Source organism: Gymnoscopelus microlampas (genome assembly GCF_963454915.1).
Source record: "Gymnoscopelus microlampas genome assembly, chromosome: 15".
In the NCBI taxonomy this organism is placed as follows: domain Eukaryota; kingdom Metazoa; phylum Chordata; class Actinopteri; order Myctophiformes; family Myctophidae; genus Gymnoscopelus; species Gymnoscopelus microlampas.
Genome location: NC_139952.1, coordinates 20,803,939 through 20,831,141, shown reverse-complemented (window position 1 = coordinate 20,831,141; position 27,203 = coordinate 20,803,939). Strand labels below are relative to the sequence as shown.

Here is a 27,203-nt window from a genome sequence, read left to right as displayed (position 1 = left end):
TTAGCTGGGGTTTTCCACGCCCGCTGCTCGGTGTTGACGGAAAAAAAGCGCCAAACGGTGCAGAGAGAAGAGAAGCTCTTCCGGCTAAGAGGCCCACATATATCCTCCATAACTGCACAATTACGCATGATAATATCTGTGATTTAGTCAAAATCAGTGGGGTATAGGCCTCCGCTCATTAGACATTTGGTCTGGGTAAAAGTGACGTTTTAAGTACTTCCAACAGTCTGATATATTTTCTCCTCCCCATACTAAGATTCCAACATTCACCCTATGTGCGCAAACCTATAATTTCCAGCATCAGTCAACTGGTCATAGGAAGCACGTAAGCGCTGGCAGAGTGAACAGGGGGTCCATGTAGCGATCAGTGGGGTCGAGGACCCACACTTTGGTTGTCTCATCTCTACTTTCCGCCTACTGCTGATTGACATACAAGCACTCCTCACTGCCACCAGGACGCACACCTTGACTATAGCGTTAGGAAAGGTAATTATGTGGACATTTGATTTCTATTTGGCCGCCAGCATGCAGGTTGCTGGTGATGGAGGACGTGGACGCTGGCTGGAACGCTCCTACACAGAAGCCTGGGGTATAGAGGGCGGGGGGCGACATTGAGTCCGCTAACACGCCCCGTAGCCTTGACTGTGCAGTAAATCTCACAGAAAATAGAAGATGTCACCTTTAAGAGTGTTGAATAATCATTACAAGGGTGTTTTGGAGGAAAGCCCCTCTCTGCCTCGCATAGTGCGAATTGTCGCACTGGAGTGCTAAAGCATCCTGTTCTTTAACGTGTTCTAGTCTAAAACTGTGGCTCCCACTTGAAACTCAGCACAATAGCTACAGCAGGATTAGCGCTAACGCTCACTCAGCGCTAATGGGCACCAAATATATGGCACTTTAAAGCCTGACGGAACAGCCTCTCATCTGAATTGGTGACATGTGGAAAAGCTGCTGCTCTGCAAGAGACCTGCTCCTCTGCCAGATACATTGTAGTGTCATGTACCCCTCTTTTTTCTCCCTCAAACACCGATCCGTTTCTCCTCGGGGGCAACGACTGCCTCCATTAATGATTCACGGGCTCAAATAAAAGGGATTTAAGTTGACGTTGCGTCACGTGAGCGCGCGGCGCATAATACGGCGCGGTGTTATGGCACGGGGAAGAAAACCGGAGCCCCGGTCTAGCCATATGATGCTGATTATATGCGCGTTACCCCCACTTTCCGTGAGGGGAGTCCGGGCTTTGTAGTTTTTATATCGAGGCAAAGAAACAGAAAGAAAGAGAGAAAGGCAGACGGAGAGACAGATCGCACGCGCGAGGATCCCGGTCTTGTGGATGGTATTATATTGCTGTCACGGACGGATATGTTTTTCCACGCGGACAGAGTCAGAGTCCGTGCTTTGGGAGGATGGATTTTATTTTGAGGTATTTCCGTCGATTGTTCATTACTGTCGTGAGTTATTGCCACGCGAGGCAGAGGTCAGTAGAAAAGGAGTGCAGGGCTTTAGCCTGGGCTGGAAAATTGAACTGGAATAGGAGGCTATTAATATTCACCTGCATCTGGAGATATGTCGATTATCCAAATTGCAATAGCTCCTTAAGTGAATCAATTGAAACATAAATTGCCACATAAGCGTGGCCAGTTGAGGATTTGGCTGAGATATTCATGAATATGGTATGCAATTGCTTAATTTTGTGCTTCCAGAAAGCTTGGCTACACATTTAAATAAACACTTAATCCATTTTGAAAATTATGACAACGGGTGCTGCACAGATTAATATAGGCTAGGCCTGTTTTTGATCCCATCTCTTGCAGGTGGTCAACCCCATATGCTGAGACACTGAGCTAGTGCTTGGCCTATATAACCGTTTGTAAATAAACGCGGCCATTTAAATCTCGGCTGCTAACAAAAACCCAAACAGAGCAGGTGAAAGCAGTCACGCTGTCCCGTTCCAAAGTGTAATACATTTCCTATAAAAATGCATCAGTTTGTGGCTTTACATGGGTTTTGTGGGTAAATGATAAATCAAGTTGAGCTACATAAGAAGTAAGAGAAAGCAGTGGGGTTGTGCCTCTCCGCCAGGGAAACGAGAATATAATGGAAGACGGAGTGCCATCTAGGACCGCGCGGCCGCGCTGAGGTCACGGCGCTCGTGTGTGATTTATGGGCACGGGGACTTAGGGAAGCCGTTGTGCGAGAGCTAATGACTATTCGATCCATTTCCAGTGGTGGAGAAAATACACACGGAACAACAGAAGAACACAAATCGTGTTTTTTTTAATTATAAGCCTATTGTATTATTTGTGTAATTGTGTTTATATGCCTTAAGGCTTGTAATGCTTTGTTAAGGTGTTTTTTTAATGGCTAGGCTATTTTTGACATTCGTTTTGCATGTAGGGAGTTATGTATTTCTATCTGGGCTATGATCAAAAAATGCTTATATGAATCAGGACTTTAGAAATAAATCGAACCCATATAGCCTACAATTAAATATTAAGATGCAGGCTACAGGACAGCCTAATTTTCCAAAGTTAAAATATTGCCTCAATAATTAACTTCAATATTTGCGCATCGAATTTGACTGGATCTGCATTTTTATAACCTTTATATGTTATGTATCCGTCATTTACCCATGGCACACACATAATTGATAGTCTTGATATTAGTCTAATATAGTTAGTTTTAGGGTCAGTGTAGGGCGCGTGGTTTCGAGATGTGAAATTAGTTAATAATAATATAGCCTTGAGAATGAATGATAAAAAAAAACTAAATAATTTGGGTATTTTCAGTGAGTATTAAAATACATGCTCCTATTGTCCATTGCAGAATTACATCCAAGTGATTCCAGGGGATTGCACGGTCGTGGAGACACCCTTGTCCGCCTTCGGTGAGTCCATATATCTTTATTGATTTGTGTTATGAATGCTTGATGGTCATATCCTTATTCAATTTCTAATAAGTACCACGCACGTCCTGTGTAAAGCATCCAGGAGCAGGGACGAGTAGCCCTATGGCTTGTACATTTCCTCGAAGCAGCGATATGAAGGGCCCGAGAGCAATAATTCGTTCTCATCCACTTGTCTTTGTAGTGTAATTTGTCACTATAAAAGTGACGAGGGGAATCGCACCTCTTGGAGCTGTGCCTTACTGCTTTCAAAAACCACTTTCCCTGAAAACCATCTGCCCGGCCCACGCCATGGTTTACTGTGCTGAAGTTTTGAACGGGATTTTATTTCCTAGACATTGCATTTTTTTTTTTTACATTGTTTGGGCCTTATTGCGCGTCCACCAACACACTGACATTTAACCCCGTGGTCAGTGCCAAATTAAAGAGAATCCAGAATCAGCATTTTACCTAAACAAAGGAGTAAATAATTAAACAAAGCTTCTACTGTGATTTTCTTTTTTTTTGGGTGGGGAAAGAAAAGCCACGTTGGCTAAAAAAAAGAAAAAATCCTCATGCGTGGATTTTTGTCCCACTCACCATCCTACGCCGGTTGTGCGTTCTGTATACCTTTTTAATAGGGCCGTTGGATCTGTGCTTCCAGTCCAGCGCCTCAAACAGAGAGGCTGCTCTGGACGTATTTACAGCCTGGAGATGCGAAAGGACATAAATCTCTTTTTTCTCCCTCCTCTGGCTGCAAAAGACACCATTAACATGCTGAGGGATTCCCCCTGCTCTCGGCTCTCATCTCTTCTGTTTCTCACTGCGTGTCCTCTGCTTGCCTTTTGGTGATGAAACTTATTTCCATTTTTCTCGCCCAGCTCCTGGTGGGGGTCTTTCCCTTCGTTTACATCGAACAAGACTTTGATCCACCGTTTGGCCAAGCTCGCAAATTTTGTAGTTGATTATTATTGTTATTATTTGGTCATTCAATAGCCTTCCTCTATAACAGCAGGCCGTGCGACCAGCACGTCCACTGACAACCAGCGAGGAGTATTTGGCATTTGGAATGAAAATGAATGACCCGATCCTATGCCACAGGATTGATACCCCAAATGCAAAAAGTGTCGGTTAATAATTAAGCCGTGCATAGAAGCCCTTTATGTTCCGAGGGAATGAAAATGCCTTGTTGTTTTCGCTTGCTTACCCCCTTCTATTAGGCTACATCACAATTCCATTCAACAAAACACAATCTCACGTAGAGTAAATAAAAAACATGCTTCAAAACGCGTTTGGGTGGGCGTCTAATAGTCTATAGTATTTATAATGATATATATTTCCACCTCATACATAAGCTACTACCTCATACCGTAGGGGGAGGAGAGGCAGCCTCTTGATTTGAACTGGCTTTCCAAGGCGCTGCTTCATTTGCATAATTTTTCTTGTCTATGGTGACGCTATGTTTCGGGGGAGTTGTGTCTGCATGGTACTTGGTGAACGAACACATAGTCCAGCATAGCCCTGGCTACGTTTAATATTGGTATGAAGCCTGGGCATTGCTCTAGCATGTGATAAGTTCAATCGTGAGGGCAGATAGCGCTTATCTCGCTGACCTGACTGCTCACGCCTGCTTTCGTAATCTTGGTTTACCCATCCACGTCGAATAGGAAAGGAAAAAAAGAGAAAAAGAAAAAAAAGGGGGGATTTCGTTTCTTGTGCACACAGAGCCCCTCGGCTCTTCCTTTTTGTTGTGGCTGCTAATGCCGGGCGTGGGGCTATAGGCGCAGTCCATTGCTGCTGTGCTCAGCTCGCTTTGCCTAAACTTTTCTCTGGATTACCGCTTTGATCGATTTCGTCGCTGAATGAGAAAATATTGCGTCGTGCTTTGTATTCGTCGTCAGAGGATAAGGTAAGCAGGCCAGAAATAGGCTCCCTCGGTTGTAAATGGCGGAGTTTGTGTGTCGTGCGGTGATTTATCACCGTATGACTTACATCTCGGTTCAGGAAGAGTTCACACACAGTCAAGGCAGCAGAGCTGGGGGCTGAACAGAAAGCTCGAGTCTGTCTTGCTTCTCTCTCCCCATGCCATTTATTGCTATCGCATTATTTCTGTTGGAAATACACCAAAAAATCGTTCTGAAATGTATTCCAGAGCATCCTTTGAATAGCAGATGTAGTGAAGAGATCCTCTTTCAGTCTGTGGTTTAACTTGTGTTGAAGGTAACTTCAGTGGGTCTGATTTTGTACAGATTCGCCTGTAGTAATTCACTGCTGCACAAAGACGGAGCTGTTCAACATTTCCATTTTGGGTTTTTTCCCCCCTGTTCATTTTATTTTTAGTTCATTCTTTGATATTCATAGGTCAATCAATTAACGAAGCATTTCTGTTAACTTTAAGATCAACATAATTACTAATTTGACATTAAACATTCTTTGTTTGTCCATGTTTTATTGGTAGCCTATATACTGTATGTACAGCAATAGTACATCAGTTTCAGTGCATCTACTATTTTTCAAGTGAAATTCGACCTGAAACACTCACATTTATCTATTTTTTATAATCTAAAAAAATATTTTGACAATTGTATGTTCCATATGATGCACTGTGCTTGCTCATATCTGTTGTAGGCTGTAGGTTATACAAAGCGGTGATGCTATTAGAGATTTATTTTTACTTTTCTGCTACTTTTATTGCTACTATATTACTACTATATTATTACCTATTATCATTATTATTATTATGAATAATTGCTTAATAATAACAATGATATTTATATTTATATTAATCTTATTGTAGCAGCATAGTAGTATTGTTATTAGCATAATCATTATTCTCATTATAGCTGTAGGGCTGTATTTAGAAAATATTTAGGCTACTCCACCTAATCTCTGACCCCTGAATGAAAGAGACATACTCACGTAAAAATAGTAACGACAAAAATAGGCCTATAACCTGTGGAACTGTGTCTAAACACTATTGATAGTTTCCACAATAAGATTTTCAGCGAATAAGATCCCCGTGGTTACCTCAATGAATAATGGTAGTGGTTTAGTGGCAGGCTGGCTGTGCGTCCTGGAATTCTGTCCACTTCAACATGGGGCCTGGCTGCTCACCGGGCCGTTCTTCTCGAGCGGGCCGTCCCGGCCCACTGACCCCCATACATCACCGCGACGGGCCGCCGCGCAGACAGCACCGACAGCAGCCATTATTATGGGCCTGCGAGGAAAAAGTTCACGCCGTGGTCATGGAGATGCCGCGGATGCCCGCCCGGTTTTTCAGGTTTCCTCGTGGCTCTTCCATTAGTCTTGTAGCAACTACACATGCAAAAGGGAAAAAAGAAATGGAGAGAATGCGGTTGTTTATCCTTTGCGCCAGGTGGCCGGGATAGCAGACCGCAGCGAGCTCTATCCTGTTACTGATGGAAGCTCCTTTTGAGTAATAGTGAGAAACAAAAATAGGCCCAGTCTAGCTTCAAGGAGATTAAGCAGCGGCATGTGTTCTCCCTTGGCAAAAGGCTAATAATTATGAAAGCCCTGTTAATACAACAAATTGTTGTTTTCAATGTGCTATTAGACATGCATTTTACCTATATGCTTTATTTATTATTTTTGGCCATATATTCTGCATTGCACTTGTGTTCTAAAAATAAACAAAAACAACAATGACAAATAAACAAAACTGCAACGTTGGTTGGCCAGTAAGAGAGTTAAACATGCCATGCATTTGGTTATTGCTCCCGTTATGATCTAGCAGTATATGTTTGAAAACGTTTTTGTTTTGAGGTTTCTCAGCACAGATGGTAATACAAGGTTAGTGCGTGTCTTTGTGCCCCGTGTAAAGCCATAAGGTAAACGGTAATAGTCTACAGAAGTGCTGGCCCTATCTTGCCTGCATAGTCTCTCGTGTCAGGCCTGTATTGAAAAGTAAGATGGATCGCCACCATTTCTCCTCCTCACTGTGCTTCTTGTAACCCTAGGTTCACACGAGGAGGCCATTGGCGGAGAGGCGTCACGTGACCACGGGGTGCCAATGTTATTCTACAAGGGTGTCAAGACCCTGTCAGTTTCTGAAATAAATATTGGGAAACGGCGAGATGCAAAAGGCAACCTACTACGACAGCTCTGCAATTTACAGTGGCTACCCGTATCAAAGCGCAAATGGCTTCAGTTATGATGCCAATCAGGTCCAATATCCCCGGGCCTCTCATGTGGAAAGTGAGTACCATCGACCTGCCTGCTCCCTGCAGTCTCCTGACGGCTCCGTGGCCCTGCAGAAGCCGGGGGAGATGGCGGAGAGCTGCGACAGGAGCACGGCTATTCAGGCGGCGCAGTCCACGGTTCATCCCGAAAGCAATCAACCGCAGGTGCCAGTGCCAGTGTCAGGCCCACCCCCCACTCCACAGTCCCCCGGTGCTCTCGCCCAAAACGCGAGCAACGGGTCCAACCAGCCCAGTGCCAAGAACGGCTCCCCGACCTCCACGACGCGAAAGGGGATCTTCCCCTGGATGAAGGAGTCCCGTCAGAATGCCAAGCAAAAACCCACCAGTAGTTCCAGCTCAGGTACTTGTTCTATAGCTACTGCTGGTGGCGTGCGTGCATGCATACACGCACACGCACTTAACATATGCACGCTCTGTTCTGTCTCTCACACACACACACACACACACACAGACACACACACACACACACACACACACACACACACACACACACACACACACACACACACACACACACACACACACACACACACACACACACACACACACACACACACACACACACATGCTGCATGGCACAACATAATGACCTCTTTAGTTGTTTTAACCTTTATTTATCCAGCATGTCCCATTGAGATCCTCAATGGGACATGCTGAAGTCCTTTTTTTTCTTTTTTTTTTACAAGGGACGACTGGCAAATTATGACATGTTTGACTCTTTACATCGATAGACCATATAGACCCACATAACAGTTCGCCTCAAACACAATGTAAGATATTTACATTGTGTTTGAGTCAAACTGTTCTGTGGGCCTACGTATATGCCTCAGGACTGAATCCCACCATTTGCGGTCCCTCTCTGCCCTACATTTGACCTGGAGCTACAGTAAACAGCCATCGCCTCTGATCACACGATGTCCCTCTGCAAGACAACAAACAAACAAGCCAAAACAGTTGTTTCAGTTTGTCCTCCTGTTTTGATAAGAGGAGAACTTTCTGGGTGGGGGTTGGTGGTTGTTTACTGTGGAACCATCTACGGTTCAACTATAGGCTACGAATCACATGGTCAACATGGTCTTATCATCTGGCAATGCATCATCAGTGTTTTTTTTTGTTTGGTTAAATAGCTGATCTACAAGGCATTGTGAGCTTGTAGATCGGCTATTTAACCTACAGGCCTGGTGCAGTGGTTCTCAAACTTTTTCTAATTTCAAAGACCCCCATAACTCACTGTACAAATGGACCCTTATGCGTCCATTATATGTCCCCCTCAAGGAACCCTGAGGGTCCCAGGACCCCACGTTGAGAACCACTGATCTAAGGTTCAGTTATGCATGATCACATGGCCTTATCATCAGTGTTTTTGTTCTTGTGTGTGTGTGTGTGTGTGTGTGTGTGTGTGTGTGTGTGTGTGTGTGTGTGTGTGTGTGTGTGTGTGTGTGTGTGTGTGTGTGTGTGTGTGTGTGTGTTCCCCCCAACACAGGCCTGGTTTTAGTGTGTATTTTTTGCAACGTAGCTATACTTCGCCATGACAGTTGAAAATGGAAAGCAATGAGGCACCATTCTGGCACTCTCTGCATGAGACCATGGAAACCCCATTATTCACGATGATCATAGCAGTTACGGAAGAGTTATTTATTAGGTATTGTAAATGATATTAGATACTATCACACTCTCGGAGAGCCATTAACGCCTTTCTCACGATATTTGATTGAATATGTTGGTTGTCTTCTTACGCATTTTACGCAAGGGCCGTGCCTTTTACGCAATGTCTCCAGCGCCCTTTAATCAGAATTCCTTTATGATCCGATCACTTACAAACATGTCTTAATGGCATTCAGTTATGCATAATCGCGTTAATTGACACAATCATCAGTAATTGTCCTTGTACAAAGTCCGCTATTCCCGGTGTTAAGGCTCCCTTTCCAGCTCTGAAACAAGCTAATGGGTTACGTTATGTCATGCTGTATTTGGTTCGCTCTGGGTTCAGACGACCGGTAGTAAAATTTATTAGGTGCTGGCAGCCTGCCACGCGTGGTAAGCAGACCCACACCTTGCTGTGCTGCAGCCAATCCCCAGCCTCTTGGAAGGTGAGACTTATTGGTATAGTCGTGTAAAGTAACTAAGTACATTTACTCAAGTACTGTACTTAAGTACAATTTTGAGGTACTTTTACTTGACTGGAGAGTGGAGTATTTCCAATTTTCTGTACTTTGACTTTTACTCCACTACATCTCAGAGGCAAATCTTTTTACTTTACTTTAGTTATAGTTACTTTGTAGATTTTGATTATTACAAAACATTAACCATTAACTCCTTCAGCCCTATATACATTTCGGCCATTTGAAAATAGCAGATCTACAAGCTCACAATGCCTCACGATGCAACACATTGTGAGCTTGTAGATCTGCTATTTTCAAAAGATTTTTTTTGACATTTTATGCATTTGAAACCTTGTGAAATGGGACATTCTGCATGCTATACTTTCTACTTTTGGTAAGTGTATTTTTATACCAATACTTTTGTACTTTTACTCAAGTACATTTTTAATTCCAGATTTTTTACTTGTAACAGAGTATTTCTACATTGTAGTATTGATACTTTTACTTGTGAATAGGCCTACTTTTCCCACCACTGCTTATCGGTGGGGGCAAAGAGAGCGGGCATTACGCACCCCTAGGAATACATAATGCCTGTGTTTGCATTACGCGTGTGACTACAGGGAGAGATGAGGGTCAAAATGCTTTAGCATGGAAATATTTTAGGGTCGCCTGTTCTCGGATCAGTTATTGACCTACTACACCGTGATTACGAGTTTTCTATTCTGTCATTGCCGCAACGCGCGCAGAGCAGCACTTTGTGTGCATTGATTGTTAATTGTCTTATGGCAACCCGTTGATATACCCTCTGTGCACTGCAACAGAAAGCTGATTTATCAAAATGTTAGGATTCCAGCGAACATTAGGATCCCAGCAAACAGAGTGAGAAATAGAGAAATAATGAGAAAGTCTTTATTTGTAGCAAGCTGAGGATGGCATATTTATTGCAGTTAGTAAAACTATGCTCTCCTTTCAGCCACAGTCCCACTACTGATGGGGAGATTAGCTATCAGCTGTGTATGTGCATTGTCACACTACTCCCTCCCATCCTCTTTAACCCCTTCTCCCTTATTCATTTCTTTCTTAGGTCTCTCTGTTTCTGTCTCACACTGTATTTCTGTGTCTCTCGGCCCCCCACCATTAATGGATTACTAATTGACACCCGTCTCCCTCTTCTCCTCGACAGTGGAGAGTTGCCCCGGAGACAAGAGTCCGCCCGGGTCAGCAGCGTCCAAGCGGGCCCGGACAGCTTACACCAGCGCCCAGCTCGTTGAACTGGAGAAGGAGTTTCATTTTAACCGCTACCTCTGCCGGCCCCGGAGGGTGGAGATGGCGAACCTTCTCAACCTGACCGAGAGGCAGATCAAAATCTGGTTCCAGAACCGCAGGATGAAGTACAAGAAAGATCAAAAGGGCGTCGGCATGATGCCTTCTCCTGGGGGACAGTCTCCACGGAGTCCCGTGGGCCCGGCCTCCGGTGGTGGCAGTGGAGGATACCTCAACTCTATGCATTCTCTCGTAAACAGTGTACCTTATGAATCACAGTCGCCGACGTCTTACAACAAACCCCATCAAAACGCATACGGCATGGCCACGTCATATCCCCCTCCTTTGAACAGCTCCCTCAACAACTGCCCGCCCTCCCAGAAGAGGTACCCTGGGACCGACTCGGCCACGCCCGAGTATGACGCGCATCCTCTCCAAGGCAATGGCAACTATGGGCCGCACATGCAGGGCAGCCCCGTCTATGTTGGCGGAGGCTACATCGATTCTATGCCCAATTCTGGGGCCTCTGTTTTCGGTCTGACCCACCTCCCGCACCCGCCGTCCACAAACATGGACTACAATGGAGCAATCACAATGGGCAACAGCCACCATCACGGAGTGTGTGATCCGAACCCGACGTACACAGACCTTACGCCGCACTATTCTCAGGGAAGAATTCAGGAAGCGCCCAAATTGACGCATCTGTAGCGGTGGTGCAGCCCGGATCACTCCGCCCATTGTCTTACATCTCCAGACCCATTATCGCTTTGTTTCTGCGCCTTCTTTAAATGGCTTCCACTTTTCTCTCTGCTTTTCTTTATGTTTTCTATAGTTTTGGTGTGTGTGACGTAGCGTAGGAAAAATAATCACTCTTGCTTGAATTTTTTCTCTATATTTGCTCGTGTCATTGTCCCACAAAGACCTTTATCTGGGCTCAGATGCCAAGCGCGAGGAGGAGGGGGTGGGGGTGGGGGTGGGTGGGCACAATATATGCATAGACCTATTTAATCTTATTTTTTTTCTCTCGTTTTTAAATCGAAAATCAAACAGGGTATTATGAACAAATATTATGGTATTCTTTTTCAATGTGAATTTGTTCGTCCTTTTTATTTATCCACATTTGAAGAATTGTGTGTTATTTTTTTTATTTTTTTCATTTTGCATTTTGTTGCACTTGTGAATGGATCCTCAAGAACCACAAGCCGGGATTAATGAGGAGATACGTTTTGCAGAAGGAAGGTCTCTAGAGCTGACACACGACCTCCCCCTGCTTGTGTTATATTCTGTTGGACTTTCTGATGTTATTTATTTCGTTCTGTGTAAAAGATGAAATCCTTTTAGTATTATTTGACACCCCCGCTCGCTTCGTGCGGGGTGAAGGTTGATGGAATATAGGCCCGTTCCAGCCCGTACCTGTTTAGTCTGCTATCAGCTCCTCAGCAGGACACTGCTGTTGCGGTTTCTGTTTATTTTTTATTTTTATTCTTCTAATATTCGTCGTATTCTCATTCGAGGAGGTGATTTGTTTTCTCAACGAATGTAAAATCAATCAATCATGCAATAAGGGTGGAAAGAAGGACACACGTTAGTAATTTCTTTATTGAAGAAAACAAACAAACAGCTATTTTTTTTGTTTCTTTTTCAATGTCATACATTCCATGCTGCTCCACTCCAGTTGGAAGAAATTAATAAATGAATTGAAATATAATTATAGTTCATCCTCCCAGCTTTAATTTGACGCACCCCAGATACATAACACATCAAAGAGAAATAAATCAAAACATTACAGTCTCCCCAATACAAAAAAGAAAAATAATCCAGTGTATAGGCTACCTCTTGCTATCCCATAATCCATCATTTATATTAGGCTACCTAACGCCATATCATAAAAAGTATTTATTATAGAATATATTTTAATTGTAATTTATGACATCAAAAAAGCTTTTGTTACAGTTCTTTATATTGTAAACATATTATGGTAGGCTAAACATTGCATTGAAGTTGCCTCATGCAAGAAAGGAAAATACAATATACGTTTCCACAATTCATGAAGTAAAAGATATAAGTCTCCCATTGAATAAAAGCTGCTAGTTTTGTATCCTCGCCTTTCGGCAGCATGAAAACACTCGGGTGGTCTCCTTCCTGCCTCTCATCAGCGTATAGGCACATCCATAATAATAAAAATGTCACAAGGGCCTTCTGGTGGATCTGCAAGAAGACAACAAGCTAAATGAGAAATCGTTCGAAAAATAATTATCTGATATATCCAGTCAGTCAAATTCACTCCCGGCACTTTCCACAGAATGTAGGCTACAATAATCATAACGGGGTTCATGGTCCTTCAAGTATTTGCGGATGGCAGCTTAAAGGCAGTGAACGTGAATGCTTCAATTGTAAAAAAATAAAATAAAATAATGCACTAATGCATAAACACGCCACAACTAAAAGCATTGCAGGTCATATGTTTTTCTATTTTATAGGCTGCTTTTAAGAAGCAAAGCAGCTGCTGATAAGAAATGTGGCCCACCTCTTTAAATACGTTTTTAAATTTCAAAATGCGTACATTTATATTTGTATCAGTCCACTTTGGCATTGTAAACGACGATCACAATATTTTCTTCATTTAACGCCCAAGAAATAGGTGGGAGTATAGGCTATAAGTCATAATGTGTTTGCTTTGTTCTGGACGTTTCTCACGTTGTTAAAAACACCAATGCCTTTCTTGCTAATGTTATCTTCTCTCTCTCTCTCTCTCTCTCTCTCTCTCTCTCTCTCTCTTCCTCTTTATCACTGTACATCAGACGAGTGAAACATCTGATCATGTTTACTAGTTATATATTATCTTTAAGTGATAGCAGTATTATTTGATAACACTAGTGTGCTGCACCGTGTATCGTTTTCATCTGAATATGATTGATATTACAGGGCATGGACATTACTAGCCCTGACATATGGCTAGCAGGGGAACCTAGAACAATTGAACCATGGTGTGGTGTGGCTGTGTAGAAAGGCTCGTGTAGACTACTGGGCAATTCTGGATCCAAAACACGCACGCACGCACGCACACACGCACGCACGCACACACACACACACACACACACACACACACACACACACACACACACACACACACACACACACACACACACACACACACACACACACACACACACACACACACACACGCACACACGCGCGCACACACAATGTGAGACACTGATTTGACCCATATGTGGCATACACAGGTAGCACATAAATATAACGTTTTTTAGCTGAAATAGAAAGCTTATTATTTCCTTCATTGCATTTCCATCCGTGGGAAAGTGCTCTTAAATCAATCCTCCTGTAAAGACAAGTGGACAGGCTGGGCTCCACAGAATACTGCCACCCACTCCATTCCTTGCACACAAAGCCTGTGCATAATTCCAAAAAGCCATCCATCTTTCCCCCTAGCAGCCCTGTCCTATACCACACACTCACCTCAAAAATGTGTATGTTTATCAAAACGAAAATAATTGTGTTGCCTAAAAAGCTCAAACGCAGGGACCATGATGAGGAAAATAAACGATGGAATATGCGCCGCTCAGCCCCTACTCACCGTTTGCGCAATTTCGCTCTCTCGTTAAGGAAATCGCCTCTCTTCTTATTTATCTTTTTAAAACACGTCCCTCCAGCGACAGCCCGGCTACGACTGCGAACAGAAACTGGCCATAATCTGAGTGACCAGTGTTTCTCTCTACTTCCTGGCTGCATTTGATCCGGGGGAGAGTTAGGAGCCTTAAATGTGTTCTGAGGGCACCGAGCTGTCAGACCTTTTGGCGAGTAAGATTGATCGCGCGCAGGCTTCCAGGACTCTTTGTTTGGTGTATAAGCAATAAACTGAGCGAGGCCTACCACTTCTCTTCCACCACTCTCTCACTCACTATTCCATTTTTTAGGGGGGTGAAAATACAACATGCACACACTGGCTTGACGAAAAACATCCCAAATGTGGCTTTCACAGATTATTCTGGAAGGCAATGAAACCAAACACTGTGGGGAAGACCCAGTCAATAGACATTTCCATCTGCGTTAGAACTCCGTTAGATTCGTTGCAAATGACCAATTATAATGACAGTGGTGTTTGTTTCATTGCACTGCACATTTTTTTTATTGAAAATACCTTATGCAACGACTGAATCAGCATAAAGTCTATAGTTTTTTTTGTCTGACCACTCATCAATCGCGAATAGCTTCTGCTGTGGCCTGCCTAAACTTAAAAATCGTTGGATTAACCATATTGAGATAATTGGGTGATTTTTTTTGTGGAGGTGAATGTGGCTGTTGCAGGAGTCTTGCATTCCCTGATCGAATGTTTTAATTGCAGCTTGGATCAAATGATTGTGGGAAGATGAATCGTGCGCGTGTGTGTTGTGCTGTGTTGTTGTTGTTGGTGTGTGTGTGTGTGTGTGTGTGTGTGTGTGTGTGTGTGTGTGTGTGTGTGTGTGTGTGTGTGTGTGTGTGTGTGTGTGTGTGTGTGTGTGTGTGTGTGTGTGTGTGTGCGTGAGATTGTGCATGTGTTTGTCTTTTTGCATGTGTATGTCTGTGTGTTGGCGTGAATTACCGTTATTTTAATCAAGGGAGTGCTAAGGGTTAATATTAGCTATATTAATATCTTAACGTATAGGCTGTTTTCAAGTAGCCAAATGCAACACTGTGTATGCTAGCCTATTAGCCATATGGAAATATATAGCCTAAATGTCAGTCATTCTGTTTAATTGGCTACTTTATACATCTCTGTGAATATTATGGTTAGAATGGTCGTTGCATTTTGCACCATTCGTGTCATATATCCCACATACCAGCAACATTTCTACTGAAGGGGATATTATTCTGCAGGAACCACTTGCAGCACAAGTGATGCCTATATTGCATCTCACTGTGATGTCGTGAAGCTTTCATATGCATTACATATTGTAGTGTATGGTACATTGCCTGAACAGCACAGTCATACAGTGAGCAGCCCATGGGTCACAGATACAGAGCACATTGGATTGTTGTGCTTTGCTTCTGTCAAGTGCTTTCAACATCAGTTTTCCGGTTGTGAGTGTGTGTGGGTGCATGTGTGTGTGTGTGTGTGTGTGTGTAGGTTTCTTTTTTTTTCATCAGCTCGAGTCTCGCCTATATGAATAAGTAACTTGGCTAATGACCGCAGGCATAGCATGAAGCTAGGCTACTGGCGTGATGTGTGTGTGCACGGTGGGGGCGTTCACGACTGACATTCTCAAACAATACGAGAAAGAGGAGTGCACCGTAGGCTATAGCTACTTCCCTGTAATAGAGAGCGTCAGCCATACTAAAAACACATTCTGTAGCTTAGTGGAGTGGACTGGGAGGCGAGAGGAGGATAAACTGAGCGGACAAAGATGTAAATAAAAACAGCCGTCCCCACTGAGCGAGGCGTTCTTCACCAGAGTTTTTGGATCAATCAGGGAGACAGTGGCTTCTTTTGATTAAACCCCAAATTGTCATTGGGCAGAAGTAATCATGTGACAGGCAATTCGGTCCAATTTCAACCTTGTCTCCATGAATTCAATAGTTTAATAGTAGCTCGGTCCCCATACGGCCGTAATCAGTGAAATAGAAAAAAAACGCCACCAGGAGATTTTTTTAATGATTTTTTCTCCCTCTTTCTCACTGAGCCGCAACGTTTATAAAAATACGCGTGCAAACTTTCCTCGGCTCTCAGGGAGCGGAGATGAATTACGAATTCGAGCGAGAGAGCGGTTTTATCAATAGTCAGCCGTCGCTTGCTGAGTGCCTGACATCTTTCCCCCCTGTCGGTGATTCATTTCAAAGTTCATCAATCAAGAGCTCGACGCTTTCACGCCCGACACTGATTCCTCCTCCTTTTGAGCAGACCATTCCCAGCCTCAACCCGGGCAGCCATCCGCGGCACAGCCGGCCTAGACACAGCCCCGATGGATGCAGCCCGCTGCCCACAGCCTCCTTACCCCCGGAATACCCCTGGATGCGGGAGAAGAAAGCCTCCAAGAAGAATCACCTGCCAACTTCCACCGCGACCACCATCTCCAATGGACCCGTGTGCTTTTCCCCGAAAGGTATAATGGGCTTATTTTTTTAAAAGCAGGGACATTTATATTTATACAAAACAGAGGAAATTTTAAGCACGACACACAGCTATTGTGCTTATTAAGTGCGCTGCAGCTAAATTGTATAGCCTTATTACACAGTAATAACCGAGTTAGATATGAACATCGGTTTCCTATAGTTATGCTCGGAGAAAAAAAGTTTGGCCAAACTTTCGTAATGTAAAATGATTTATTTGATTTCCACGCTGCCCTTCCTCGCCGAGCCGTGCCAGAGTTTTGATGTGTGACAGTAATGAAGAGTGATGGAGTGCCGTTGCCGTGGAGGGCAGCTGGAGCATTCATTAGTAGCCCACACTACTCTAGACCTCACTGGCTTTATAGCATGCTCTTAGCTGTGTTTTGGTTTCAACTGGGCTGATATGGTACGCTATTTGATGTGTCAAGCAGCCTTATTATGCACTAATGATTTTTTTGGGGATAAAAGCTGTGGGCTACACTACATACATGCTTGTAGCTTCAGCGGCCATTTTGCTGCAGTGCCTAGTGTGTTGAGAAGCGTTCTCTGGTGTGTCATAACCCAAAGCTATGGATTCATGTCTAGTGTGTGTGATAATATTGTAACTCCTATGTGCTTTTATTTAATCTTAACCCCGTGGTGTGTTGTCTGGTGCTGTCCGCAGGCTCGCCTGAGATCCTGGAGAGCAGTGGGGGAGGAGGGGGTTCCCGTCGACTGAGGACGGCGTACACCAACACGCAGCTGCTGGAGCTGGAGAAGGAATTCCACTTCAACAAGTATCTGTGCAGACCGAGGCGGGTGGAGATAGCCGCCCTGCTGGACCTCACCGAGAGGCAGGTCAAAGTGTGGTTCCAGAACCGGCGGATGAAGCACAAGCGTCAGACCCAGAGCAAGGAGAACCACAGCGGCGAGGGGAAAGGGCCGGGCGCCGAGGACGGCATCCACAGTGACATGGAGGACGACGAGGAGGAGGACTCCATGTTCGAGCAGAGCTGCAACCCTGTGAGCGGGGCCCTTTTGGAGAGAGATACCTGCTCCTTTCAGCAGAACTCTCTGAGCTCCACGCAGCAGCAGCATTTGCAGAATGCAGCGGCTCACAATGGCGAGGCTCTGAGCTTTGCCGTGTCACCGCTCAACAGCAATGACAAAAATCTGAAACATTTCCCCAACCCGTCACCTACTGTTCCGGGCTGCATGTCAACAATAGGGCCCGGCTCTGCCTCTGGCCCGGACAATGGTGACAGTCCCACGACCCTGGATGTTTCTATACACGATTTCCAAGCATTCTCTTCGGATTCTTGCCTACAGCTCTCCGATGCAGCCTCGCCTAGCTTGTCAGAGTCCCTGGACAGTCCCGTGGACATATCGGCGGACAACTTCTATTTTTTCTCAGAATCCCTAACTACAATCGACCTACAGCATCTGAACTATTAATTGAACACAATCAAAATATCGTTTTTTTTCTCTTTTCAATTCGGGACAATGAAAGTCAGGATACGGTGGTATTAATTCTGATGTTAATTTTGTGGTTATTTGTATATTCGGCACATTTATTCTATTGATATCTGACTTGACCGTTAATTCAAGGTAAGAATGGAATTAAATCATTAAAATAGACCCTATCAAACGTGGCTTGTAATTACCATAACAAACTGATCTCTTGAAGTGGAAATTATGAGTGTATATGAATAATTATACAGTATTAGGCCTATATGGAATCTGGTCGTTTTTATTTTTGTATAGCTTCCAATGTCTTGAATATTTTTGTTAGAATACATTTAACTTGCTACAATGGTTTCTCTGGTTTTCTGAGTCATTTCTCGTATTTTCACAGATATTATTTTTATTTAAATTATTGATGCTTTAGATATGCTAAATAAAATAATTAGGACGTAGATAAGACGTTATGCAAATACTGACAACAGGTTGGCAATGAATATAAATTGTCCACTTAGTGGGCAGTTTGGTTTTCAAAATATCTCATTGGAATACGATTTTAACTCTAGAATTTGTGCTAATTTCGAACACAATGCTGAACTTTAATAGCGTGCTATAAGATAAGTGAATAGCCTTTATGAAATGATAACAATAAATCATAACGGCGTTATGGCTCACTCACATCAACCCAAATGAACCCAAACGTTTAATTCTTTCATAAACTTTAAAATGCAACTATACTCCTTAATTAACAGTGTATTATAAGTCCAATAATAACAACACTTGTTTTTTGAAATCCTGTTGCGCTTTGTTTTGTTTTATTTAAATTGGGAGAGAACGTTAGCCTACAATTTTGCTGACCAAAAGTCACTCGGGAAAACTTGAAGTGGCTTTAAGAAAAGTTAGATATAGAGAGAGATAACAAATAGCCTAAGCAAGCAAGGATCCTCACATCATGGCAGCAGTCTCTATAATGCTGTGTGCATGTGAAGGCAAATACCGGAGCCATGTTTGCCTTCGAGTGCTCATAAATCAATCCGTGGCATGAATGAGACGGACATTAAAGAGAGCAATGGTGACGCTGTGTGCGCAAATAAAACACCACTTACATTTTCATACGGGACACCCGATTCCAGGGCAAAAAAATGCAGAGGCTCTACATGCGTTTGGCAATAATTCATTTTTATAGCTTGTTTAAACAAGGATCTGGCACGACTACAACACGGCAGTAGTAGCGGCCTGCCCAGGCTAAAGCTACACTCTTTCCCTTGTGTTAAGAGTAGCCTAATTCGAAGCAGACTGCTGCAAGTATTTTACAAACTCACATTTATTAGGAATAACTCTCTTGCTGTGGAGAAACATACAGCATGGTCTGACTTGATTTAATGCCGAGTTAGGTCAATTCTGGATTTTCATAACATTAGTTTGTAACACTGGAATAAAATCTCACGAATTTAATTGAGAGAATAAACAGACTGACATTATGAATAATCTCGATCCATTGCATTACACTTGCTTTGATTTATGTAAAATCTGTTATTGGTCTGTGGAACTATGGAACAGCTGACTCAAGGCTACCCCACTTATAGCAAACAACCACCGGTTGCGAAGCCAACCCTTCTGGATCGATTCAGGAACTTGTCGTGAAGTTCATAATCTCAATGTTGTGTGCTGTGTCCTGACGATTGCTATTATTGAATAATCTCATAAGCCATAATTAGGCCATCGACTGACTTGACTCATAGCTACACTATGTGATCTCAGAGACTGAGTGTGTCAAGTGTTTGTGTGTGTGTGTGTGTGTGTGTGTGTGTGTGTGTGTGTGTGTGTGTGTGTGTGTGTGTGTGCGCGCGCGCGTGCGTGCGTGACAGTGCGTGTGACAGTGTGTGTGTGTGTGTGTGTGTGTGTGTGTGTGTGTGTGTGTGTGTGTGTGTGTGTGTGTGTGTGTGTGTGTGTGTGGGGGGGGGGGGGGGGGGGGGGGGGGGGCAGTAGTAGTCGAGCTGTACAACCAAACAACTTGCCGAGGGCCGGTAACAAAATCATTCCGTGACAACGCGCCTTTTCTACGCACATGTGTTCACACAAAGGCCGAAGGAGCTCCTCCAAGTCCTGGCAAACTTTCGACAGCAAGGGATTCAGTCAGTGCGCCCACGCACTCTGTTGCAGTCAGAGGCAGCTGCGGACAGGGGGGGAGGGGGATCACATGGGCATAGCTTTTCACTGGTGGGGCGTTTGAGTGAATCTTGCATCATCTCTGCTTTTTCCAAGTTCTTCATTAGTGAGTAGGATAGGCTCTTCTTTGCTAAATTAGAAGAAAGGACATTGTAGACATATAGACATTTTACACTGCATAACCAGGTTATACAAATATGTCAACTTTTGGCAAGTTTTGACTTAGAAATGGGTCATCCATGTGAATATTGTGTGTGCTGGGGGACCCAGGTTCATCCAGTTGATGATTAGGCCTATTTCCACAGCAGCCATATTGATGTAGGCTAAATGTGTCAATGTTACCAATGATACTAATTAAGGTCGTGTTCCATTCAGTTCAGCCAGAGTCGGGGCGCTGCAATGTGCATGTTGGCTCATTGGAAAGGCTCTGCTACACTAAATGGAACAGAACCTTAATTAGTATCATCGGTAACTCCTGTGGCAACCCGACGGTCTGGCAGATGAAGAAGACCTGTGAATCCAAGTGTAAGTGCTTATTGAGCTCTGGTTTCTTGGTGGTTGCTATTGCACAAATAAGGAATGTGTTTGTAGTCTCTGGTAGCCAACTAAAAGAGATTGCAGTGTAGCAGTGTATGTAGGCATCTCCTAAACTTTAAGGCTGCAGGCAGGTGTTTCATCAAGTGGGAAGGAAAGCCAAGTTATCTTCAAGTTGCCTTTGATATAGGTTAAAGTGAAAACAAGTGACTATAGCTACACTGTGAGTGTTAAAGGAGCATTTTACCCATTTTTAACTATGTATTCATAAACTGGTCGTCACTGCTGCTCATTATAACCATTTTCTGTACTCGCTCTGCATCTTATAGGTGGGCTCAATTGAGAAACCTGCCTACTGTTGAAATCATTAGTTATAATTTCAGATGAAGTTTTATGATACAAATACAATGGCGTCTATTTCATGCTAACTTTCCAGAAATAGTATTTTCTATTAGCTTGGAGCACACCGATGATATAGACAGGTTTCTGAACTGTCCACAGCACCTTTGAGACACAGAAAGGGTATCATCTTATGAGTATTATAGTCAGGACCAATTATATGAAGATGCTTAAAATAAGTGAAGTACTCCTTTAACTACGTAAATCATTTATATTTTGTTGACCGGGGTCCTCCTGGAGTCTATACTTGGCCCCCTGCTTTTTCCCCTCTACTCCAAATCTCTTCTCCAAAATTAGCCGATCTACAAGCTCACAGTACTTCATGGTGTGTTGTGAGCTTGTAGATCTGTGATTTTCACCAAATATTTGCCTATTTTTGCCAATGTTCACCTGTTATGACATGCCTAGCAATGCAAGCTGTGTTCATGTTGTTAATTTTTACTCAGAGAGTTAAATTAATACTTAAAGGACGACTTCATCCATTTTCAACCTATCTTCATATAATTGGTCCCCACTAATACTCATTATAATATGGCACATTTTTTGTCTATTCGGTCTGCGTCTCAGAGAAGGACTGTGGACAGTTCAGAAACCCGCCTACCAGTGACATCATCGATTGGGAATCCAAGCTAATAGAAAAGGCAGACTTTCTATTCCTGGAAAGTTAGCATGCTATAATGGAAGCCATTGTTCTAGCGTTAATAAAAATGAAAATACAAATTCTTGTTAAAAACTTGCCTAATGATGATCTCTCTGGTATGTGGGTTTCTGAAGTGTTCACAGCCCTCCTATGAGACACACACACACTGAATAGAAAAACACATTGTACCATTTTATCATGAGCATTAGTGAGGAGGACCAATTATATGAAGATAGGTCAAAAATGGGTGAAGTCATCCTTTAAGTATTAATTTAATTGCATAGATAGTTGACCATGGTAAAGACAATTCCAAGTTATGGAGTTAAGATATTGGATAGACAAATCCGATCTCACAGGAATGTTGGGTAGTCTATTTAAACTGACCAGTATTTATAGACATAATAGAAATAGAGTTTTTAATGCTGACCTTTTCAAAAACATCTCGAGCTGCATGGAATATGCTCAGCATGGACAAATGTGTCTTCCAGTATACTTCCCCGGATGTTTACATCTCTGTATTAAAAATAAATAAATTAGAAAAGACTCAGACTTCAGGACATATACGTCCACTAGGGGCGCACATCGGTTCACCCTATTCTCTGGCTTCTCGCCTCCTCCCCTCCCCTCTCCTTTCTGTGTGCACTCTCTGTGAGCCTGCGGGTCCACTCCCAGCCCTCCCACGCGCACTCTTAGCTCCGTCTTTTCAACAGTGCTTTTCATGGCCATTAATTTCCCCAGCAGCTTTATTTGATGAACTTAACGCAATAATCAACCCACATCCTCGCCCTGGGCTATGGGGCGCACATTATAGCTGCAAGACTGGCCCATGCCGTTATCAAATCACTTGATCACAGTGCATGCGTAATGAAAATGTGTAGGAGTAAAATCAGAGTATATGGCAGACCCCATGACCTTTATAAGTGATCAAATGAATGATACCATTTTATAGATTTGTATATAGTCTTGTCATAATGTCACCTGTGACCTTCCAGGAATACTGAACAGCAATCACCCGGTCCCTGTTACCTTGTGATGGGGTCACAATGGGCATGATAATGATTTCCATAAAACGTCTTTTTCATCGTCGTTAGGCATTATCAATATTTTACTGAGTGACTATGTCACTGTATTCAAGCGAGAAGCACCGTTGCATCGTCTGGACCCTGTTGCACGCGCTGATATAGCCGGCGTGTCAGCAGCATGCGACATCTCTGTACTGTCATCCACCCCAGTGAAAATGATTGTTGCCCTTCTTGGAACGATAACACTACCGTACCGTGCATGACATGACGGCAGCCCTGCGCGCGCGCTGTGCACACACGCACACACACACACACACACACACACACACACACACACACACACACACACACACACACACACACACACACACACACACACACACACACACACACACACACACACACACACACACACACACACACACACACTCCTCGATTTCTCTATTTGTCCACCCCTTTTCTTCCGCAAATACGGTACCTGGCTTGGGGTCAGAGTAGGTCGTTGTCCTCGTGGGGAGAGGTTGCAAAGGTGAAACGTGAACCTTTCCAAGGCGACTAGTAGGCTATAGCTGAATGACGCCTGGTGTTTGTTTGCCGTTCTCCTCCTCATCTCTTCCATGCGACCCCGGAGCTGTCCAGCGCCGTCTGCCTCCCAGCTCATTGTTTGCTCGGCCAATACATTAGTGGCGACGCGCGTCACCTTGATCGACGAGCGCCTGGAATTTAAATACCCTCTCAAACACTGATCTGTCACCGCTAAAGAGGATAGGGACAAGTGCCTCACTGGCTGACCCGGCCCCACGTGACATCCCCCCCTTCATTGATATCGGCCCTTGTCCCCCCTCTCTCTCTCCGGTGATAAGGACAGTGTATAGGTAAATGTTGGCACGGTCACTCAGGGTAACAGAAGAGAGAGATAGAGATAGATAGAGAGAGAGAGTGCATGTGTCATCAGAGGGGTCTGTGAACGGACGGTCCCTCAGTCCTGCCGTTGAGACAATGCTACAATGAGCGGTTTCCTAGACTACTCGGTGATGAGCGGAGACGGTGGCTCGTGTTCTGTCAGGGCTTTCCACTCCGACCACGGGATTACAACTTTCCAGTCGTGCGCGGTGACTGTGAACAACTGCGGGGCGGATGACCGCTTCATGGCCAGCAGGGCTTCCCCAGACAGCATTCCTCACCAGCCGGGTTCCTATCAGTCTCCGGCGGGCTCCCTAGGTCTCGCATATGGGGCCCACGCGACCTGTAGCCCCAGCTATGGACCCCAGACCTTCTGTGCCAACTATAACCATTACGCCCTCAGCCAGGAGGTCGAGTCGGGGAGCTTCCCCCAGTGCGGCCCGCTGATGTACTCCGGCAACATCTCGTCGTCCATGGTCTCTCAACACCGCCAGGGCTACGGGGGCGCGCCCCTGGGCCAGCTTCAATACGCTCACGCCAGTGCCTACGGCGGCGGGCACGAGCAGGCGAGCCTGCCCCCCTTCCCCGGGTGCTCGAACCCGCTGTCGCCGCTGCACGCGGCCCACTTGGAGGCGTGTTGCTCCCCCCTGTCCGAGGGCGCGTCGTCAGCTCAGACCTTCGACTGGATGAAAGTCAAGCGGAATCCTCCTAAAACAGGTGGGTGCCATTATGATGATGAGGGGTGGATTAACACTCACCATGCTGTAATAACCATTATTGGTGTAAAGGTGCATGACATGTCTGTCTACTGACAGAGCTGGAACAGTGCAACATTTGGATTCAATTTAGATATTATAAGCACACCACTTACACTGCCTTTGTTGCAGGCACTTTTATTGGACTGACAGGAAGCAGATTTTGATGTAAAATGTTTTCAAGGATAGGCAGTATAGGCTATAGCCTGGTACAACATGGCATGGCACATTGGTGTCCTAGAGAGATCACAGAAGAGATTGTGTGCACATCTTGTGCCTGTATTTAGGCCAGGTACTGGACATCAAGGCAAGAATCAAGGAGATGGTAAAATCCGCACATTATTGTATTGTATTAACATGCCATTAATACAATAAGTTTTGGGAGCTTTAAACCAGTGTGCGGATGTTCTACCTTCGCCTTCGTCCTAGAGAGATGCCTGAATGGTTGAGCACCGTGTTGCTTGCTCACATAAAATAGTAGACCTACAAGCCCACAACCCCTATGCTGCAAGGTGTTGTGAGCTTTAAAAGATCAGTTATTTTAGGTGTGCGACACCGGCGGACAACTAAGTATAACGTAGCGTTAAGGTGTGGGGCCTAGTTGCTTGTGCGTAATGCTTGCTGGCTGCACTCAGAAATGACTAAAATATAGTGCGTAAAAGTTGTGTGCCAAGCCTTCAGATTGTTCCGTTGTTTTGTCAAATTAAAGCCTTACTTCTGTGCGCCAAAGTGGCACATTTTCAGCGCACGACAGAAATTAAGCTTAGCAGTAGGCTACGATGGTGTCGCTTGCCGAAAATAAACGTCATGAGATGGAGTTACCAATATAGCCTATAACTGAAGCTTTACTGTATCCACAGGGAGGTCAGGGGAATACGGCTATGGTGGTCAGCCAAACACAGTGCGGACCAATTTCACCACCAAGCAGCTGACGGAACTGGAGAAGGAGTTCCACTTCAACAAGTACCTGACGCGGGCGCGGCGTGTGGAGATCGCGGCGGCGCTGCAGCTGAACGAGACTCAGGTGAAGATCTGGTTCCAGAACCGGAGGATGAAGCAGAAGAAGCGGGAGAAGGAGGGGCTGCTGCCGGCCAAAGTCCCCGCCTCCGACCCGGGAGACGGAGGTCAAGAGAAAATGGACGATGCCGCGTCAGAAAAGTCTCTCTCGGCCCCGTCCACACCGTCTCCTGCGTCCTCCACGGGCTCCTCTGCCAGCGGGGCTGATCCATACACCTCGAACTGATACTTAATCGTTTGTACACCACAGGAGGCCTGTATAATGCCAAAGACCATGTTAAAGTCATTGATGGATAACATGGGGTTCAGCTACCGTAAATTGGACATTTGGGATCACTCAATGCACTATTTGGGGCTTTGACACATGGACAATGATATGGACAATGATTTTCCCGGGGCTATAGCTTTGTTTTATATTGTGTTCTGTGAATAGGAAAAGGATACCATAAGCTGACCAAAGTTGTCGGCCATTGTCTAAAATGTGTGTCCATTTTCGTCCTATTAACGTTGACGTTAAATGTCGCAGAGCTGTCTATAGTGAGCGAGGGTATATCTATATTTCCTGTCTAATGCTGCTGAATGTGCCATTGCAAATTCACGACCTGCACAAAGAAACAAATACCTCACGTGTGCCAAAGTTGTGCATGAAGGCCACTTGGCCAACTTGATTGCACTGGATGTCGCGTGTTTTACGCATCACACAATCAACGAGTAAATCCTCGTATAATATCAGTCATCGTTGGTAGCTGCATTCCTAGATTAGTCCTACCTCCTTGCCGTCACCCTGTGTCCCACTGCGTGTCTGTGTGTCGCGAGTGTCAGTCTGAATGTCTTCTGTGTGAGATCTGCATGATGCGTAAAGCTTTCATGTTGTTATTGATGGACGCTGAGTTTTATCAGTTTGGGAGTTTGGATGTATGACCTGTGTAGGCTTTTTAGCTGTTATCTATTTAATCACGCAAGGTGTTTTATCGAAAGCGACGTCTACGGGTCAATTAAAGTGTATTAAAGTGCTTTTACCTGTAAGAAAATGTTTTGCTTGTTTTTTTTGTTGTCGAGGGGCAACTTCTGTTGCATGTACACTGGGGAGAGAGCGAGAACGAACGAGAGAGGATGGAGAGAGTTAAAACCACCTGTGTAATAGGCATGATTCCATGTTCAATTGTTCTTATAGTTTGGACTCAAGTGGTTTTCAGTTTTAAATAAATCGTTGACACTGACAGTCTTTCTAAAACGTTTGTCCGAAGCTTTACAATGATGCAAAGGCAAACCTTTTGTTAATTCATTTGAGGATCAGCCTGAATGAGTTTCCTTTACACATATATACTAGAACCCCTCAATGTATGCAGTCCTGCGCGCTCCCGTCCCTGGGGTATGGAATTATTGGCATAATAAAGGCATGTTTATCCACGGAGGAGATGAGAGCGCGAACGTCAGCGTCATTTGTGATGACAACCTTATCGAGCCCTTGGCTTATTGAAGGGGCAAAAAGAAACTATTGATTAAAACATCGAGGTTAGACTATTGACAGGGACCGGGCCCCTTTGGTCCTCCTGCACGTCGACTCCTCAGCTCCCCAAGTTGGTGTCATCATCATCATCCCCGCTGATGACAAGATCAGCAGTGAAAACTTGCAGGAGTGTGTCATAAACAACTAATCAATACAAATGTACCACTCCAGTCCATGACTTACTTACGTTTGCCTTATGAAAAAAAAAACTCAAATTGACAACATTAGCATTATATA

The 27,203-nt window shown here is 44.3% G+C and overlaps 3 protein-coding genes across 5 annotated transcripts; all 3 read left to right on the top strand.

Moving 5' to 3' along the window:
- The first annotated feature begins 376 nt into the window (after positions 1–376).
- hoxa3a (homeobox A3a) lies at positions 377–11,424 on the top strand. Of its 3 annotated transcripts, none has more exons than XM_084081215.1 (4): positions 377–486; positions 2,827–2,887; positions 6,862–7,444; positions 10,390–11,424. In XM_084081215.1, exons 3-4 carry the CDS (start codon positions 6,979–6,981, stop codon positions 11,175–11,177), a joined length of 1,254 nt encoding a protein of 417 aa, XP_083937341.1. In that variant the 5' UTR covers positions 377–486; positions 2,827–2,887; positions 6,862–6,978; the 3' UTR covers positions 11,178–11,424. The 3 variants fall into 3 exon arrangements, with proteins under 3 accessions (XP_083937341.1, XP_083937340.1, XP_083937339.1); XM_084081214.1 differs by lacking the exon at positions 377–486 and adding an exon at positions 569–1,423; XM_084081213.1 differs by lacking the exons at positions 377–486; positions 2,827–2,887 and adding an exon at positions 3,549–4,793.
- A 3,600-nt stretch (positions 11,425–15,024) lies between these two features.
- Positions 15,025–18,371, top strand: LOC311062300 (homeobox protein Hox-A2a). The gene is made up of 2 exons (XM_084081217.1): positions 15,025–16,570; positions 17,242–18,371. The coding sequence occupies exons 1-2, from the start codon at positions 16,207–16,209 to the stop codon at positions 18,009–18,011; spliced, it is 1,134 nt and encodes a 377-aa protein (XP_083937343.1). The 5' UTR covers positions 15,025–16,206; the 3' UTR covers positions 18,012–18,371.
- A 5,227-nt stretch (positions 18,372–23,598) lies between these two features.
- hoxa1a (homeobox A1a) lies at positions 23,599–25,758 on the top strand. Its single transcript, XM_084080615.1, has 2 exons — positions 23,599–24,401; positions 25,300–25,758. The coding sequence occupies exons 1-2, from the start codon at positions 23,789–23,791 to the stop codon at positions 25,680–25,682; spliced, it is 996 nt and encodes a 331-aa protein (XP_083936741.1). The 5' UTR covers positions 23,599–23,788; the 3' UTR covers positions 25,683–25,758.
- Positions 25,759–27,203: the final 1,445 nt, after the last annotated feature.

Excerpts from the sequence above, each read along its gene's own strand:
- hoxa1a (XM_084080615.1), top strand. The coding sequence starts at position 23,789 with ATGAGCGGTTTCCTAGACTACTCGGTGATGAGCGGAGACGGTGGCTCG. Across the intron at positions 24,402-25,299 it reads GCGGAATCCTCCTAAAACAG|GGAGGTCAGGGGAATACGGC; the intron begins GTGGGTGCCATT and ends CTGTATCCACAG.
- LOC311062300 (XM_084081217.1), top strand. The coding sequence starts at position 16,207 with ATGAATTACGAATTCGAGCGAGAGAGCGGTTTTATCAATAGTCAGCCG. Across the intron at positions 16,571-17,241 it reads CGTGTGCTTTTCCCCGAAAG|GCTCGCCTGAGATCCTGGAG; the intron begins GTATAATGGGCT and ends TGCTGTCCGCAG.
- hoxa3a (XM_084081215.1), top strand. The coding sequence starts at position 6,979 with ATGCAAAAGGCAACCTACTACGACAGCTCTGCAATTTACAGTGGCTAC. Across the intron at positions 7,445-10,389 it reads CACCAGTAGTTCCAGCTCAG|TGGAGAGTTGCCCCGGAGAC; the intron begins GTACTTGTTCTA and ends TCTCCTCGACAG.